The following is a 15,977-nucleotide window of genomic DNA, read 5'->3' as shown; positions in this document are numbered from 1 at the left end:
AGTGAAATAGCATGCAGGGCATGTTTTGACCTAAAGTTAGATAAAAGACGGACAGATTAGAAAGATAGCTACGTATTCCTTTTCTTTCTGATGTCGCTCCTCGGCTTCCTTCATCATTTCCTGAGACTGTTCCAACTTGGCATCCACCAGTTTTTGTTGAAGTTCTCTGTGTTTAAATATTTTATCAAGGTGCTGTAAGAAAATAAATTCTGCTGAATGCGCAGGTTTAATTGTGCACACAGACCTTCATGCTCATGCATGTACAGCTATCTACTGGAACACTCCTAAGACAAAAACATTGCAAAACAGAAGACTCCCAACCTATTGCAATTAGTAAAAAGCTACAGTGCTCATAAAAACAAACTGTGCCAGAATTTGCATGGGAAGGGAAACCTGTTTACATTATCTATTTAGATTTATTGTAGCAAAAAAGAAATTTTTTTTAAATCTTTGCCAGTTCTGTGGTCTACATACGAAGCCATCAGTATAATCCAATATAATTGAAGATCACATGATTGCTTGTCAATAATAAATATGCAGCAGACACACTTTTTTGCAGCTGTTAAGTGGCCAGCGGATCTAAGCCACTGTGTGGATAAATATGTAAAGACACATTGCACCTGCAGTACCTGGGAGCACGTGCACAGCTCATACCGTCCTCTCTGTAAATACAAGCCCCGTCCACCCCCTTTGCTCTGGCGTCATGTGTGCAATGTGGGCTTGGAGCGCCTGGGTGAAAGTGCATCAGTGGGGATGTGGAGCAGATCAGACCAGATGAACCAGAGGCCTCCTCTGGCCTGTAAAACCTCTGGCTCCATGGTGACCTTCAGGAGATAAATGGTGCTGATAGCCCTCTTCACTCTTGCTTCATTTAGATAAAATTCACAGGAGCAAATATTCTGAGCACATCCCTCTGCTTTACATTTTCTTCTCATAGAAACCATAAGACAGGAACATACATTTCCTTCATTCAGCTTAAGGCTTCGTACATGATGCAACAGATTTGGAAATACATGTATTGAATCGGGCATTCCAGATTGTAAGGACAGATTACTTATGTTTTATTCAGTAAGATAATATCGTCTGCTTGCACTGAGGCTCACAATAAACGTATTTAGAAATAAGAAAAAGACCCATTGTGATATTTGTTAGTGTTTGTCATTAAAAAAAAGGTAGTTTGGCATTTTTATGTAGAGGGTTTTTTGTGTCAAAATTTTCTGACCAACGCTAATGTTTACAGAAAGAATAATTTCCCATCTGTCTATTATCTGCTAGATCTCATGGTGAACATTGTGCCTGCAAAGAAGAATCTATTCCAATGCAAAGGGCCTCCTTTATCTGTCGCCTTAATTTTCTGCTTCTGGGGAAAGGTCAAAGCATTTACATCGGAGCCCTTCTCAGCAACCTCTGCCTGGAGGGAACAAAAGTGTATTTGGCATCACCAGCAGAGCAGGCTGTCCAGAAAGATGGGAGCTGCTCGGTGCTCGGTGGGGACTTGGAGGGGGAAGCAGGAAAGGGGTGCTGGGGGGCTCCCCAGGGATTTGGGGGAGCTGTGAGGAGGCCGGGGGGCAGCTTAGCAGGCAGCTGGCACACCTTGCTGCTTGGGCGCCTCGGCCCCGCTCCCCACAGCAGCAAGGCTGCCGTGGGTGCCGCAGGCAGGGTGCTGGCCCGCACAGCTCCTTGCCTGCTGAGTTTGCCACGCCGCGCCTGGCGAGCTTGCTGCGCGCATAGTCCTGCTCAGATGGCCAAGCGTGGTGGGGGCTACCCTCCTGACCTCCCCCAGACACCTGAACGAAAGCCAGAGGGGAGGCCGGGCTGGCGATGCTTTCTGCTTTCCCCCGGGGAAGCCGGGTTTGCCGCCTGTCCCCACGGGCAGCCAGGGCGTTGCGCTCACCTCTTCCCGCAGCTCATACTGGTCAATGATGCTTTTCAGCTTCTCTGCCAGCTCCGTGTTCTCCTGGCAGAGCTTCATGTTCCTCTCGCTCTGCTGCTCGATCTGAGCCTGGATTTCACTCAGAGTGCCCTGGAAATGATTAGTTATTTCTTTCCTCTTCTCATCTTCCTCCCGTGCCCGCTGAATTGTTTCCTCCTGTTGTTAAATGGGAGAGAACGCAGTCACGTAAGACAGACGTGTAATAAGTGGTTGCAGAAAGATACTGTTTCAGAGTAGCATAAGGCTTCCCTTTGAAGGATTACACATGTTTGCATTCCTCTTTGGAGATTTTCTTGCTTTCATCTGCTCCAGCATTAAGCACGATTCTAAATTTACAGAGCAAATTACACAGTGGCCTTGAAAAAATTAGGGAACTAACAATTTGCATTTATAAAGATGGATGCAGAGCAGAGTTTCAGATCAAAGCAAGGCTGGAAAAGGGGACATGCATGCATGTCTTGATTCATGATAGTGCAGCACAACTTTTGCCTTGGAAGAAGATATTTAGTTGAAGTAGTCAAAAGCTCTTTTATCAAAATGTTTTTTGATTGAATTAAAAATTCACACTTTAAAATGCCTCCTTTTAACTAGGAATCCTCATATCAAATTTATGGTCTTTAGGATTTTAATTTTTAAGAGAAATCCATCACTTTCTGCAGAATCCCTCCCAATTCCTCAATTTTCCTTCCCTAACTTTTTAATTGACACCAACATTTGCACTAATTTATTAGGTGGTGGAATCAAGGAAAGCTTGTGGGCTGTTTGTTATGGAATCAAAGCAAAAAATCAGAGTTTGTCTGGAGAAAGATTGATGGAATTTTTTTTTTTTTTTTACGAATTATTGAAATGCTGTTTTGGATTTGTTTATATAAAAGACAATGCAGAAAGAATCTGGATTCATTGCTTTGGATCCAGAAATGCAGAGTATTTTTATTCCCTACTCATTTGCTTCCAGGGCAGTCTGCCCTTCCGGGGAATGTAATCCTGATGTACAGTGGCTCGTACCATATCTGCTATAGTTACAAATCATGCCAGAACCATGTTAAGAACCCACTCCACAGCATGCAAATGGCACACTCTAATAAGCTTTCAACATAGTCATTTACATAAATATCTCTGATAACACTGCATATGGATATTTTCCATAACTATACTTGAATAAAGCCTTAGCTGACTCTAATGAAGTGTAATTTATATCATAAATATGACATAAAAGGTGTTGATTCAGGCCTTACTCTTAAAGTAAGATGAATACCAAATGACCCAACTTCTACTTAGCATGCACAACACAAGCCTGATCTTGGACAACTGCTGTTCAAGGTAGGGGATGTTCGTCCTTTTGCTGACTGGGGAGTGATAGAGGTGACAATGCCTTGGATGCCAGGAGGAAAGTATTGGAGCCATTTGTGCTAATAATACCATAGTGCACAGAAATCACCATGAAGCCCTGCTGTGCTCTGCAGCTTACACAAGAACACGTGTATGTACTCACAAACAGAGTAAAAGAGAGTGTGAGCCCAGAAGGACTCTCACTCTTAAGAGGAAGAAAGAATTTCAGATGGAGCTGGGCAAATGACTTGGGGGGGGCCCTGGTTCAGTACCTGGGTTGGAAATTGGACACATGAAAAAATTTGCATCAAGATGAAAGAGAAGCTCTCTAATTTTTTTTTTTGTTGTTGTTTGTTTTTTGTTGGTGAGAATGATTTCGAGTTAGCCTGAAACATTTTGCTTGACCAGAAATTTAGCTCTTTTCTGTTTGTAGTTACTTTTTGTTTAACTCTTTTTAGGACAATTTTGAACCAGAAATGCTGTTCTAAAGTAGAGTTTAAAATGCTACTCAAGAGGTGTTTTAAATCAACTGCTTTAGCATTCCCAAAATGAGACATTTCATTTTCTTTGGAAAGGGGATGTTTACAATGTTGTCCTTTTAATTTTTGTTTGAAACTTTGGCAAATTTAACTTGTATTCCTAGATAGTTTCAGCCAAGTCAGAACTCCATTTTACATGTAATACACTTTAAAAAACTGCTTATGCCTCTTTGTTCACCATTGTGTAGGTGCAGCCCTGAGCAGGGAGAAGAGTGACCAGGTGCTTTCACTTCAAGAAGTCAAAATACAGAGTGAGAAATTGAACTTGCATGTCCTATTTCTATGGCTTCAAAACATCCTTCCTGAAAAATACTTTATTGTTTCAGTGGCCCAAATGGTGTTATAGCACGTCACTGCTGTGATTTAAAGCTCTCTGGAGTAATAAATCCTGCTGAATATAAAACAAAAAATTGGTGGATTGTGTGTAAATCACGCTGCACAGTTCTGTTACAAGGTGAAACGAGACATCCTGAGAGTAGCAATCATGCAAATATAAAGATAAAAAGTGCATGAGTTACTCAGAGGATCTTATTTCCTGCTCATCCTCTCTTCTGAGGTAGAATAATTATACAGAGCACAGAGACAATACAAAGAATCGTGGTTAAAGACGCGGAGCCAGGAAGCGTTTAGTTGCAGGGCACAGTATTTCTCTTGACCTCTTCTGCTTTGGAGAAAAAGACATTTGAGGAGGATATTTGCCTGGGGGGGCTGGGGTGTGTCCCAGAAAGCTCCTCAGAGTCCCTCATAAAATGGCAGTGATTTGTTAAATCCTTGATATCCCAGTTACAGATTAAGGGTGGGTGTGGGTGAGAGGAGCTGGCCGAGCAGAAAAGTGAGTGTGTGGCTACAGCACTGTGCAGAGACCTGCAGGTCTCTCCTCTCTCCAGCCGTGCCATGGAGCTGGCCGTGATGCTGCCAGTGCTCAGCTGACAGTAGGCTGGTGCCCGGTCCCTAAGGTAATACGGTTTCAATTCTAAGTGTTACTGATAATACCATGGGAACAGTGACAGGTCTTTGGAGGTGTCTGCATTAAACCTGAGCCTTTACTAGCTGTAAAAGCCTACAGCTGAGGATGCACCTGTGCTGGAGCCAGGGAGGGGGCTGGATGCCCACGGTGCCACCAGCAGAGCCCTGCTTCCCTGCCAGCTCTGCTCCAGGGCTGCAGGGCTGGCTCCTCTTCACCCACCTCACCTGGGCAGGCATGGTCTGGCAAACCCCAAGCCATTAGCATCACCCAGGTTTTATTATCACAAAGCTACAGCCCCAATTCTTTGCTTATACTTGTCCCCGTAACCTGAGAGAATGCACTTTTTCCCAATACGTTCCTTAGTCCTTCCCATTTCAAGACCCTACAGTGTAAAGTAAGATCCTTAAGTTTTCTCCCAAATTGGAGGCTTGAAGACTGACTTCTACTTTGTGTTACTACTGCTGTTACAGCTGAAGTAGCTGTGCGGAGTCCAGAGCTCCTGGCTTGCTTGGTTGTAGGGAGCAGAGGGTGTTTGGGGTGGTGACTGCTCAGCATCATCATGGTGAATTCATAACACACAAATCATGGCTTCACTCTGTGCTTATTCTTTTAATAGTTTTAAATTAAGTGGTCAGTTTTAGTGAGATAAATAAAGCATTGTAAATTCTTTTTGGAAGTTGTGGAAGACTAAAGTCCAGCCATAAACTATTGTTCCCTTTCCTCTGCCCTTTCTTAATCTTTGTGTTCCATATCTACCCTATCAAAGGTATATTCTTGTGTCCTACTGCAATACTGCTATCACTCTCATGTTTTACTGCTAAAAATGTAAGAATACATTGAAGAAAACCTTGTAAAATTAAGATAAGGGTATTTTGCAGTTTGGGATTTATCACTGGAATGTGAGATAATTTGCAAATAGAGGGCAGGATTGTCTCTGGTCCTTCTCTCTCTCTGCGGCAAGTCAAGAAGACTGTTGGTCTGCTGAAGTCATATCAGCCGAGATGATACGAGCGTGGACTCCTCATTTTCATTGACCCATTCTCCTCATTCCCAGGCAGCACAGTCTGAGCCTCAAGGTCTGCAGTTTGGAGCTGAGCCCACAATTGAAGCTGTTGACTGTCGTGACATTTGTGTGAAAGTCATTGCTTAATGCCCGGTAGCAGGAAGGAAAAGGGACCTGAGATGTTCATGTCACTACAAGATGCTAAGTAGCCACCAAACTGTCAGATGACTGGCAGAACAGGAACACAAAGCAGAGAAATGAGTAGCTGTTGGTCTTAGCGGAGCTACTTTCTATTGCAGTGGGAATGCACTCTGCTATTTCACTAACATTTATTCTGCTTTTCTTGGAGGGAGAATTAAACATCTGTTTTCTGCTGTGAAGTGTAACTGCAAGGAAATAATCTGAATAGCTGGACTGTAAGTAAGTAAAATTTTGAGGCCAGTATCCAATAATAACCAGAAATTTTTCTTCTCTGCTCTGCACTGTGGATTTTCAGTGCAGCTCTGCATTGCATATTCATCACCACTTGGCTGCACTGATCTCCACTTAATGGGAATTCCACACACCAGATGAGTGAAGACGACATTTACATGACGTGATGTGCATATAATGCACCACATGGCAAGTCAGAGGAGGTTCATGATCTGGACAGGCCAGGTTTCTCCTTTGCTGTTGAAATGACACAATCTCCTACAGTTTTTATTTTCCGTGCTTTGGAACATAACCAGAAGTGCTAAAAAACTATGAATCAGCTTCTCTATCCTGCCAAAACCCAAATAAAAATTACTTAAGCAGGAGATTTTAAAAATAGCATTTGATGGATTCTCCTGTTTTGGGCCCTCTCAGTACAGTCATAAGTGAAAGAAAATTGCACTCATTTAAATAAACCAAAGATGAGATTCTGGAGATTCACAGATGTCCAGGAGCTAAAGCTTAAAGGCAAATATTCCAAGAATTATGTTAAAATTCTTAGAGACAAAACTGGATAAAGATATTGAATACCTTTGTTTATTAATTTAATCCTCATTCATTTGGCAAGTACATTTTGTCTTACCGTATTAAACTTTGTTGTTTTTACACTGAAAGCACAGAAAACAGAGGAAAGCTAGTACTCTGGGTTTCTTAAAAGGTCTCCAAATTCTTAGAAAGACGTGGCCAAAATTTGAACAAAATTTGATTACAAGATCAGCTTAGGTATCTTTCCTGGCTCACCTGGCATAGGTACAGGATAAAAATCAAAACTGAGTCTGAAATTGATAGGTTTATTTAGGGGACCTAGTCCCAAAGTAAAACAGTCCAAGAAGTGGAAAGATGTTGGAAAGAGACTTTCCTAAATGTAAAGATGAAATGTGTAATGAAGTATTTATATGCAAAGAGAAAGGAAAAACCACGGTCTCTAATATTGACATTAATAAGCATATGATAGCTGGGAAATTCAACAAAACCTGTTCCAAATACATTTTCTGAATATAATTATTTTTTCTCTATACCTCAGTTTCTGCATATTTGTTCCACCGATATGATGTTTGTTTTAGAAATCTCAGTTAAGTCTGTGCAAAGCACTGTACACTGTACTCTTAAATCACTTTAAAATTGGCATGTATTTCTGTTGAAAGATTTTGCCCAAAGATAGTCTGGTAAATCAGTGTGGATCAATATTGAGGTATAGCTCAATAGGCACCAGGTTTGATACAAATGACGGACACAAATTTAATTGACGCCACCAGTTTTGCACTACTGTAACTGAGCACACAGAGTTTTGCTTCTAGTTTTCTTAACTATCTGTTAAACTGCTTTTGTCCTTCTACTAGTGCACAGTTTGAGTTTATACGTGGCCATTCCCCCTCCCAGCTATATTCTTACCAACATACAAAGAAAGTCAGAGCCAGACCCTGAAGGCCCACTCCTGAGCTGGTGGAAATGAATGAAAATCTGTTACAGTTTATAGAGGTTATATCAGGTGAAATTCTTGCTGCTGAGAATTCATATGTGTAATTCTATACATAACTATATCCCCATAAAGAAGGATTTTGAATAGATCTAAGCGGAGGCTTTTTGTGTAATAATAACACCCCCATCACTAACGTACTCAGAAAAAAAGGAAGATCGCAACAGAAAAATACTTCTTGAACCTAAAATTTTTGAAGAAGCATAATCATATTATAAATTTCACATTTAAATGGTGTGATGCACCAAGCAACAGGCAGACATGGCATATGGATCCCAGCCTTTTGACACTCCTGAAAGTTTCCTTTTTGAACTGATGCTTCTGACTTCCACAAACAGTGTTGGCATTCTTCCTGTCTTGAGGCTTGATATCTTCAGGCAAATGTCCTGATTGCCTAACCCTCACAGATCACTTGAAAATGCCCAAGTGCTCAAATTACATTAAAACACCCGCCAGCCTTCTGTGAGTCCCCTGGAGCAAAGCTGGTGTTCCTATTATTCTGGCCATGCACATGCATTCGCATCTGCAGTCTCGGGGACTTGGGAAGGCATGTTCTGGAAGTCTTAGCTGCTACAGCTTAAAAAACACCCTTCCCCAGCTGCCTGCTCCACTGCTCAGCCCTGTCTTGCAGTTCCCAGGAGGGGGATGTGTGCCTGTGCCACCCCCCTCTCCAGCTTCAGCCATGGTTGGAGCTGGGCTGAGAGCTGGAGCGACAGGGACACTTCTTCCAGCCCAGCCTGGTGCCGGCTGACTGGCCGGGCTGGGGGGCAGAGGGCGACCTGCCACAGCAAATTCGGCAGAGCTGGTCTGTTAGCACCACTGGTTTTCTCTGAGCTGAGCTCCCTGCTAATGTGAGAAGGGCTTACGGCTAATGTGGGTGAACTCAACACTTGACAGCACTTGGATATTTCCAAATGAGGAATAAAGGGGTCTTGGTGTACTGGCCTCAAGACTAGAGCATATATATAATTATATATTGCACACGCAGATACAAATGTCTTTCTGATTTGGTACTAGAGCAAGATCGGAACGCATCAGCATCTTCTTTGCCCCCCACTGCTGGGCACCTTGATAAGGCCAGCACTCACCTTGAGGTTTTTGTTGTGCCTCTGGAGCTCCCGGCACAGGCTCTCAAGCTTGCTGCGGGCGAGGATGGCTCGGCTGTGCTCGCTCTGCAGCTGGTCCTTCTCCTTGGTGATCTGGGCCTGCCTCTTCTGCAGGTACTTGAGCTGTTTCTGCTCAGCGCGATGTTCTTCAAGCTGGGCGGGGAACGAGGATTAAAACAAAATGAAGAGGAAAAGGAAAGAAAAGAAAATGAGCTTTTTTGCTTTTGGGAAAGTGTTCACACTTTCTTAACCTCTGAGGAAATGTTTTGTATTTATCAGTCCTAACAGAAGAGGAGCGAGCAACCTGGAGGGAGTCCCAAGCCTGCTTGCTGCAACAGTCCCAAGTGTGCTGTATTGTGGGTGAGTGAAAATAATTCTTAATATTCTCGGCACACTATTTCAGCCCTTTCTTCTTTGGCTCAAATTTCTTTGAAGGGCAGCTGTGAGGTTTTATTTTTGTTTCAACATTAGGAACTGGAGCAGCCAGTAGCGCTTTATGTGGTGAGATTTCTCCAGATCATGAGGTAACGCAACAGTTGCTCATTCTGTTTTGTGGCTTCCCACAAAAGAAGCGGCTTCCTAGACACCCAGGAACCTGCTGGAAAAAACAACAGCAAAAGAGGCGCTGGAGACCAGGGATGCCATCTGTGTTGGGGCTTTGCTGCTGATGGAGAAGAACGCTTTTCAGGGAAGAGTTCCCCAAAATGACGTGTGGGCACCTCCTCTTGTCAGGAGCCTCTTGCTTGCGGGCAGGTATGGGACTGTCCATCAGTTGTGTTTCTGGAGGTCCCGTCATCAAGGGGGGTGGGTTGCAGTGAATCGAACTTCTTTCAGGCTCTTCAAATCCATGTAATTACTGAAGAAAATCTGGACAGTCCCTGACGATCACTTGGGAATCTGCTGTTCTTGTAGGTGTGTGGCTCCTGCCCGTCCTAGAAGACTGGCGGGGAGGAGGGTGTATTTGGAGGGGGGATGAAGGGCAGCAACAGAATGGCTAATAGCAGTCCCTGCACAGGCTGGTCATTTCTTCTGACACATGCCTATTACTGGCTGTTTGGAAAAAAAAACTTCCTGCACTGCAAATTAACACCATAACAGACATGTTAAAGAAGCAGTTCATCTCTGCAAGCTTTTAAAGATTTTTTCTCCCATTCCAATGGCCAGCAGCCCTCCTCGCTGTATTACAGGCGTGCACACATTGTGAGACATTTCTGAAGTCCAGATGTTCTCTCTTTGAAAAATGGCAGCCCATGAGCTGCAATGCGCAAACCTTAATAATAATGATAGTTGCTATTAAGATTACATTGTCGAGTAATATGGTACCACTAGTATCACTTATTAACCCCAGTATGACTGGGAAAGTCTGTGAGTGCAGGGGAATGATGTGCAGTACAAACAAGACAGTCAACAGGCATCATATTTTACACTTTCTCTGCCTGGGGATCTGTTTTCTGCAGATGTTCTGTAATTTATGCTTACAGTACAGAGCTCTGTGTATTATCAATCAAATCGCAGCTAGGCATACCACAAAACAATGCAATCACCAGCTTGGAGTATATTTACAATTCATGCTCAACTTTCAGCACGTGTATTGAGTGTTTTTACCCTAGTAGGACAGAATAGGGGCTTTTGCAACTAATCAAGCTGCACTAGCAGAAATAATTTTTCTAGTATTGTAGGGGAAAAATAGCCTCTCTGTAATTAAGGCTGAGATTTGTTTTCCTTTATGAGCTTGATTTTGGCCCCTTCCCCTTCGCTTTTAAAAACACAAAAAAGGTTCTTTTTGCTCCATGTTTTACATGCGTAGCCTGTGCTGAGCGGAAAATTATTTATCCAAATTTTAGACGATTCACTCAAGCTGTGCTTGAGAGAGGGAGCTTAGAATAAAATAGGTCTTCATCATGATATGAGAAATCTTCCAAACATTTTTTTCCTCTTTTTTCCCATAAAAAGGACTTGTGCTAGAAACTTGTATTTCAAAGTTCTTAGGAATGTCTAAGACATGATGTTACTTTTGCACTGAAGAAGGGAGTTCACTAGTAAATAGGAATGACAAAAGGGCCACCAATGATAAATTTTTAAGAATAATTAATGAAATATTAGCTAAAATTAACTACAAGTAGAAGGAATTCTGATTTTGGAAGGCTGACCTAGAGACATAAACTCTCAATTCAGGAAAAAAAGTTTTATCTTGACCCCACTGCAGATTATGACAATACTCATATTTGTAATAAATCAATAAATAAAGTGTATAGTTCTTGCACCCAGCACCTCTGAGACCCTCAGGGCTTCTGAAAATAAACTGGTTACAAGCAATTCTGCAACAGCCACTTGTAGGCAAAAGCTAAAAACCACAGTCTGCTTTACTAACCCCAACCACTCTGCCTACACCAGTATTAGTGAATAAAATGTTCTCTGACGGTGAGTAGCGTGGCATGGCTTGTGCCCAAATGGCTACAGTGTCTTCCTCCCGTGTTCCCAGAGGAACGGCTTCCTTCATACCAGCCCATGCTCTTCCCTGATGCCTTCCATTTTCTGGTGTACCCATCACTATAGACTGTGCCAGGGTATGTGCTAACGGTTAAATAGCATATAGCTGGGTGGCTGGGGGGAAGTGCTAGTGCTGCGTAGGGTCCCCAGGTACAGGCAGCAGCAGCACCACCTAATGCAGCTGAAGCCATTGCCAGCATCCAGCTCAGCCTGGCACATGGCTGCACCATCCCCTGGGCTATGCTGCAGCAAGTGCTTGTGTCACCACATGGTTCACTGGGCCAGGGAGCTGAACTGGCTGGAAAACAACTCAGCAAAAGCAAAAAGTGACCTGAAGTGTGTGATGGGGATGGACAAGAGGGAGCAAGAGAGAGTGGTAACTACTACAGCCAACTGCCAACAAGCTATTAATCACACTATGCCCCTCAGCTGTGCTGAGTGAGCAGTGTAAGGCTTTCTCTAACAAGCTTTTAGTTGTATTTATTAAACGATTTATTTTAGTGACATTGCACAGGATGTCAAAAATGAATGCTCAGTATTTTTGTTTTAGCACCTTTCTCCTGGGTGGGTTACTGGCAATATAGCCCCTGTTTTATACAGTGCTCCAACAATGCTTGAATGTGGTGGAGAGTACATTATAGGGGAAGAAGATGACCTATTTCATTTAATCTCTGGGCATGAAGTCCCTTTAAGCACAGGCTAAACCATAAACTGCCTGAGCCCAGTTTATGAAATCAGAGGATTGTACATGAAAAAAGGGAAAGCTGAACTTCACATTATGATGAGACATGGACACACCTGTGTGTTAAACCAATTACAAAGTCAATGTTCTGCTTGGCACATTTTTCAGTACTCCACAAAGTGTAAAATGCTGCAGCCTTTTCATTTGTAAGATTTCCACAGCTTATGGCTGTAAAGCCCTTTAACTACTTAGAAGAAAATACTTGATCTGAAAATAACCTATCTTAAGTGTGGAAAGAACAGAGTCAGGTAGCTGGCATTGTTACAGGGGTGACATTATGGTGGCAGGGGCTTTGACTCTTCATTTCACTATGTTGTGGTTTCTCTCCCGATTAGCCTCAGTTCTCTATTTTCTGATTTTCTGCTTCCTAACACGTTATATTAAGCCTTTTCATTTTTATTAAATCACTGATACCTAGTTTAAAGCAACACATGCATACAGAGGTATGCAAAACTCCTTGCAGAAAGCAAAGGCAGGAGCCTAGACATAGTCTCCCATGTGGGTCGGTTTGGTAGCTTTGCCTTTAAATACAAATATTCTGCCTCATCAACTTTTTTAACCTAGAGTTCAGCATGTCCTCACTTGTTACTTTTTCCTCCTTCTCACCCATAATTGATTATTTAACATTGACAATTATTTTAGGTTTCACTTAACAGGACAGATGCTACTACTACATGAGGTTTGACCATGCTGCATGACATATGGTTTTTTACCTTCCCGTATAGACAGTTTGCACAGAAGAGAACCAATGCTGTACTAACCAGCTCAGCATACTTCTTAAATAACAGGTCCAGCTTCTCCTCTGGAGTATTCAGCTTGTTCAAGCTTTGCATCAGTAAGGTGGCTTCCTTCCCTTAAAAAAAAAAAAAAGAAGCAGAGATTTGATGGTAGAGGTAGTTTGTAGCTGATGTACTGTTATGAAGTTGTTTGATGCATGAATCTGTAAAAACTCAGGGAGAAATGAGGCATTTTGGAAGGAAAGGAATCATTTTTGCTATGAATTCCTGTTGGTTTTTTCTCCCCACAAGAACAAATACGCTTGAATTTTCTTCCATTTCAGCCCTCAGTAATGTGCTGTCTTCTAGCAAAAGCACTGGCTGTGAAATGCCTTTGTCCTCTATAATTTGATTTTCATTTAATGTTTTTGTAACATGACTGGGTCACATACATGGCACATTTGACTGAAATAGGGTAGAAAGGGCCTGGACCCCAAAAGCACAGAAACCAGATCTCTTTTCAGGCAAAAACTGATCAAAGCCAGTGTACTCAGCTCCTGGGCTGCTCAGCTTGTACAAGACATAAGGAAGATTGTTAGGTATGGAGACTATGGTGTGGATGGAAACAATTGGAGAGCACTGGCTATTGCCAGTCAGGTCTGGCCTACATGATAGTGGTGTAAATCAGTTCCCTGACTTGGTGAAGAGAGTATGGATACCAGAGACAGTCTAATAACTAGCTGGGCATGCATAGCTAAATCACTGCATAGCCACTTATGCATTGCTTCTCTTCTGATACCTCTTGGTATTCATTTCAGCCCCGAGTATGAGCTGGAGCTTGAACACCACTTGTTCTTCAAATACAAAATGTCCCTGGTGTCCCTGGAGATAAGGATGGCTGTGGTGCCAGGGGCTTTTCCAAATGCTCCTCTTTCCTGAGGCTGTGAGAGCAAATTTGCTTTCTGCTTTAGGCTGGACTTTTTCTACTTCAAGTCTAGTGCAGTCCAGGAGTACTGCCTGTGGAGAAAATCCACTATTTCACACTAAGTTCTATCTACAGCATCAGTATAAATAAGTTACAGAGAGCTAAAACAAAATCCTGGAGTGCAAACGGTTGCAAGTGCAGCTGAAGAACTGTGCTTTGGTGCTGTTTTGACTGATTTTGGAGAGATACCAGTAACTGCACCAAAGCCAAGGCAATAGAAACTGAGGAACTTTTCCCTGGACATTCAAAGAATTTGGGTGAAAAACCTCTGCTCTGTCGTATGCTTAGTCCCTTGTCTGTAAGAGCATCCTGCAGTGATTTTTTCTATAGGCTTAGTCTGCAGCTGGGTTTGGGTTCTCATGCAAAGAAGAGGCTTCAAGATTGGTGGGAGTTAAATGTAGGAAGGGAAATAAATTGCATGTTTGCTAGACTGGGATGTAACTACATTGCTCTCTAGCGGCTGCCCAGCAGAAAGGACATCACAAAAACTCACTGAGACTTCTTTCCAGCTCAGGTAACAGACCCCTGCCATGGCCAACGTGCTCTCTAAGCACTGCATTGGCTTATTTCGTATAGTCCGTGATGAGCCCAGAGGTCTGCTAGATGAAAAATAACCTGGGCATGACAGTGAATTTGTTCTGCGGATTCCCATGCCACATAGTAGCGCTGTTGGCACTGTTATGACTGCTGAGAAGTCATACCTGAGGAAGCAAGGGCAGAAAAAAATTTACTGAGGCACGAGAGGCCAGGTTTTCCTTTGTCTAAAAAGCAACTTTCTGCAGTGTGTCGTCAGTCTCACAGCTTTGGCTAACTAGTTTGGGTGGCCTGATAGTGTATCAGAATTGTGTGATATAACCCTAAGCTTTTGTCTTTTTAAGAGGACTAATATCTGATACAGCCTACATGCATCTGTTGGGCAATCGCTGAAAATAATTATCAGTTAGAGAAAAGTTGTAACAGTCACCATAATTTTCACCCCTTCACTAGAGGTCCCTATCATCCACGGCAGAGGCTTGACATTGGAAAGAGCAAGGACCAAGGAGGTTTTATTTCTGTTCACAGAAGGGCTGCATAAGTACTTGCCTAGTCCTTTCAGGATTTTCTTCTCCAGCTTTTGCTCCTTGCTGCTGCTGGGCTCCTTTGCTCTGGAAGCATCCCCAGGAGCCAGCTTCTCTTTCTCACTCTCCTCATTTGCCTCTTCATACTCTGCATCCTCCACGCTGCCTGGCTCTCCCTTTTCAGGCCTGTCAGTTCCCGTAGCGGTGCTTTCCTTCTCCATCAGGCTCACCGCAGAGCCGTAGGTCTTAATAATGTCCTCCAGCTGCCGGCTCAACTCCTCCGAGATGTCGCACACGGCTGCTTCGGGCTGGGTGCTCGGCTGCTCCACGGGGGCTGGAGCTGGGGGCTGCGAGCCAGGGGCAGGTTTGGCTCCGCTCCGCCCCTGGATGTCCTGCTGGGGCGAGGTGGGAGACTGGTCATTCTCCATGCCTGGTGCAGTACCTGGCAGCAAACAAATGGAGGGTTAATTTAAAAGCACACAGAATGAGTCATCTAACTGTTCCCAAAGCTCAGCCAGCACGTGAGTGATTTTGTGTGGAATTTGGGACAGCAGCTCATCCGTCGGCTCTGCCTTGATAAATATGTCACTCTTAAATAAACAACCAAGGTGATTTGCCTGCAGGGAGAAAAGCAAACTATATACTTTCCAAGCGGAAAAGCCTGCACAAACCTCATACTTAAAAATCAAAACCTCCTATTTGTGTTGCCAGCGATAACACACGAGATGACACCTGAATCATTTATACCACTTCCTTCCCTGAATATACTATTTGCCACATGTTTACTTTTCTTGATCTGTTTTCCTGCGACGCTGGCTATCGATATGGGCAGCTTCACTTCAGAGCTGCATCAGTTTCATTTCCTATTTCTCCCCCGTTGGCACATCTTAAGTCAATAATCACAAAAAAGGAATATTTTAAACGAAACCAGCAAAACTGAGAATTGCACTGGGCTCTCGGAGAGCCCAGTGTGGTGCTTGATCTACAAGTGGCCTGGCTTGGTACTGTCACAATAGCAGCAAAGACTAAGATAAACAGCTATAAACCACTCTTCTCTTGTATTTGCTGCATGCTGCTGACAGCTTGTTTGACAAAATAAAAACACAGAATAAACCACAGTGAAGTAAAACCAACCGGGTGTAACATGGGTTGATAGTCCAT

General features: G+C 43.2%; 1 protein-coding gene across 1 annotated transcript in view; it reads right to left on the bottom strand.

The window, feature by feature from the left end:
* Nucleotides 1-15,244, bottom strand: part of TXLNB (taxilin beta) — a 29,201-nt gene extending 13,957 nt beyond the window's left edge. Inside the window, exons 1-5 of the mRNA XM_075707878.1 lie at nucleotides 14,842-15,244; nucleotides 12,819-12,910; nucleotides 8,808-8,978; nucleotides 1,895-2,089; nucleotides 73-192 (exon numbers count right to left, since the gene is read on the bottom strand). Of these exons, the coding sequence (XP_075563993.1) occupies nucleotides 73-192; nucleotides 1,895-2,089; nucleotides 8,808-8,978; nucleotides 12,819-12,910; nucleotides 14,842-15,244 (981 nt within the window). The remainder of the gene's footprint in view (nucleotides 1-72; nucleotides 193-1,894; nucleotides 2,090-8,807; nucleotides 8,979-12,818; nucleotides 12,911-14,841) is intronic.
* Between the last annotated feature and the right edge of the window lie 733 nt (nucleotides 15,245-15,977).

The sequence above is a fragment of the Pelecanus crispus genome, chromosome 3 (genome assembly GCF_030463565.1).
Source record: "Pelecanus crispus isolate bPelCri1 chromosome 3, bPelCri1.pri, whole genome shotgun sequence".
Lineage (NCBI taxonomy): Eukaryota > Metazoa > Chordata > Aves > Pelecaniformes > Pelecanidae > Pelecanus > Pelecanus crispus.
The sequence above is the reverse complement of the archived record's forward strand: the minus strand, read 5'-3'. Positions and strand labels throughout refer to the sequence as shown.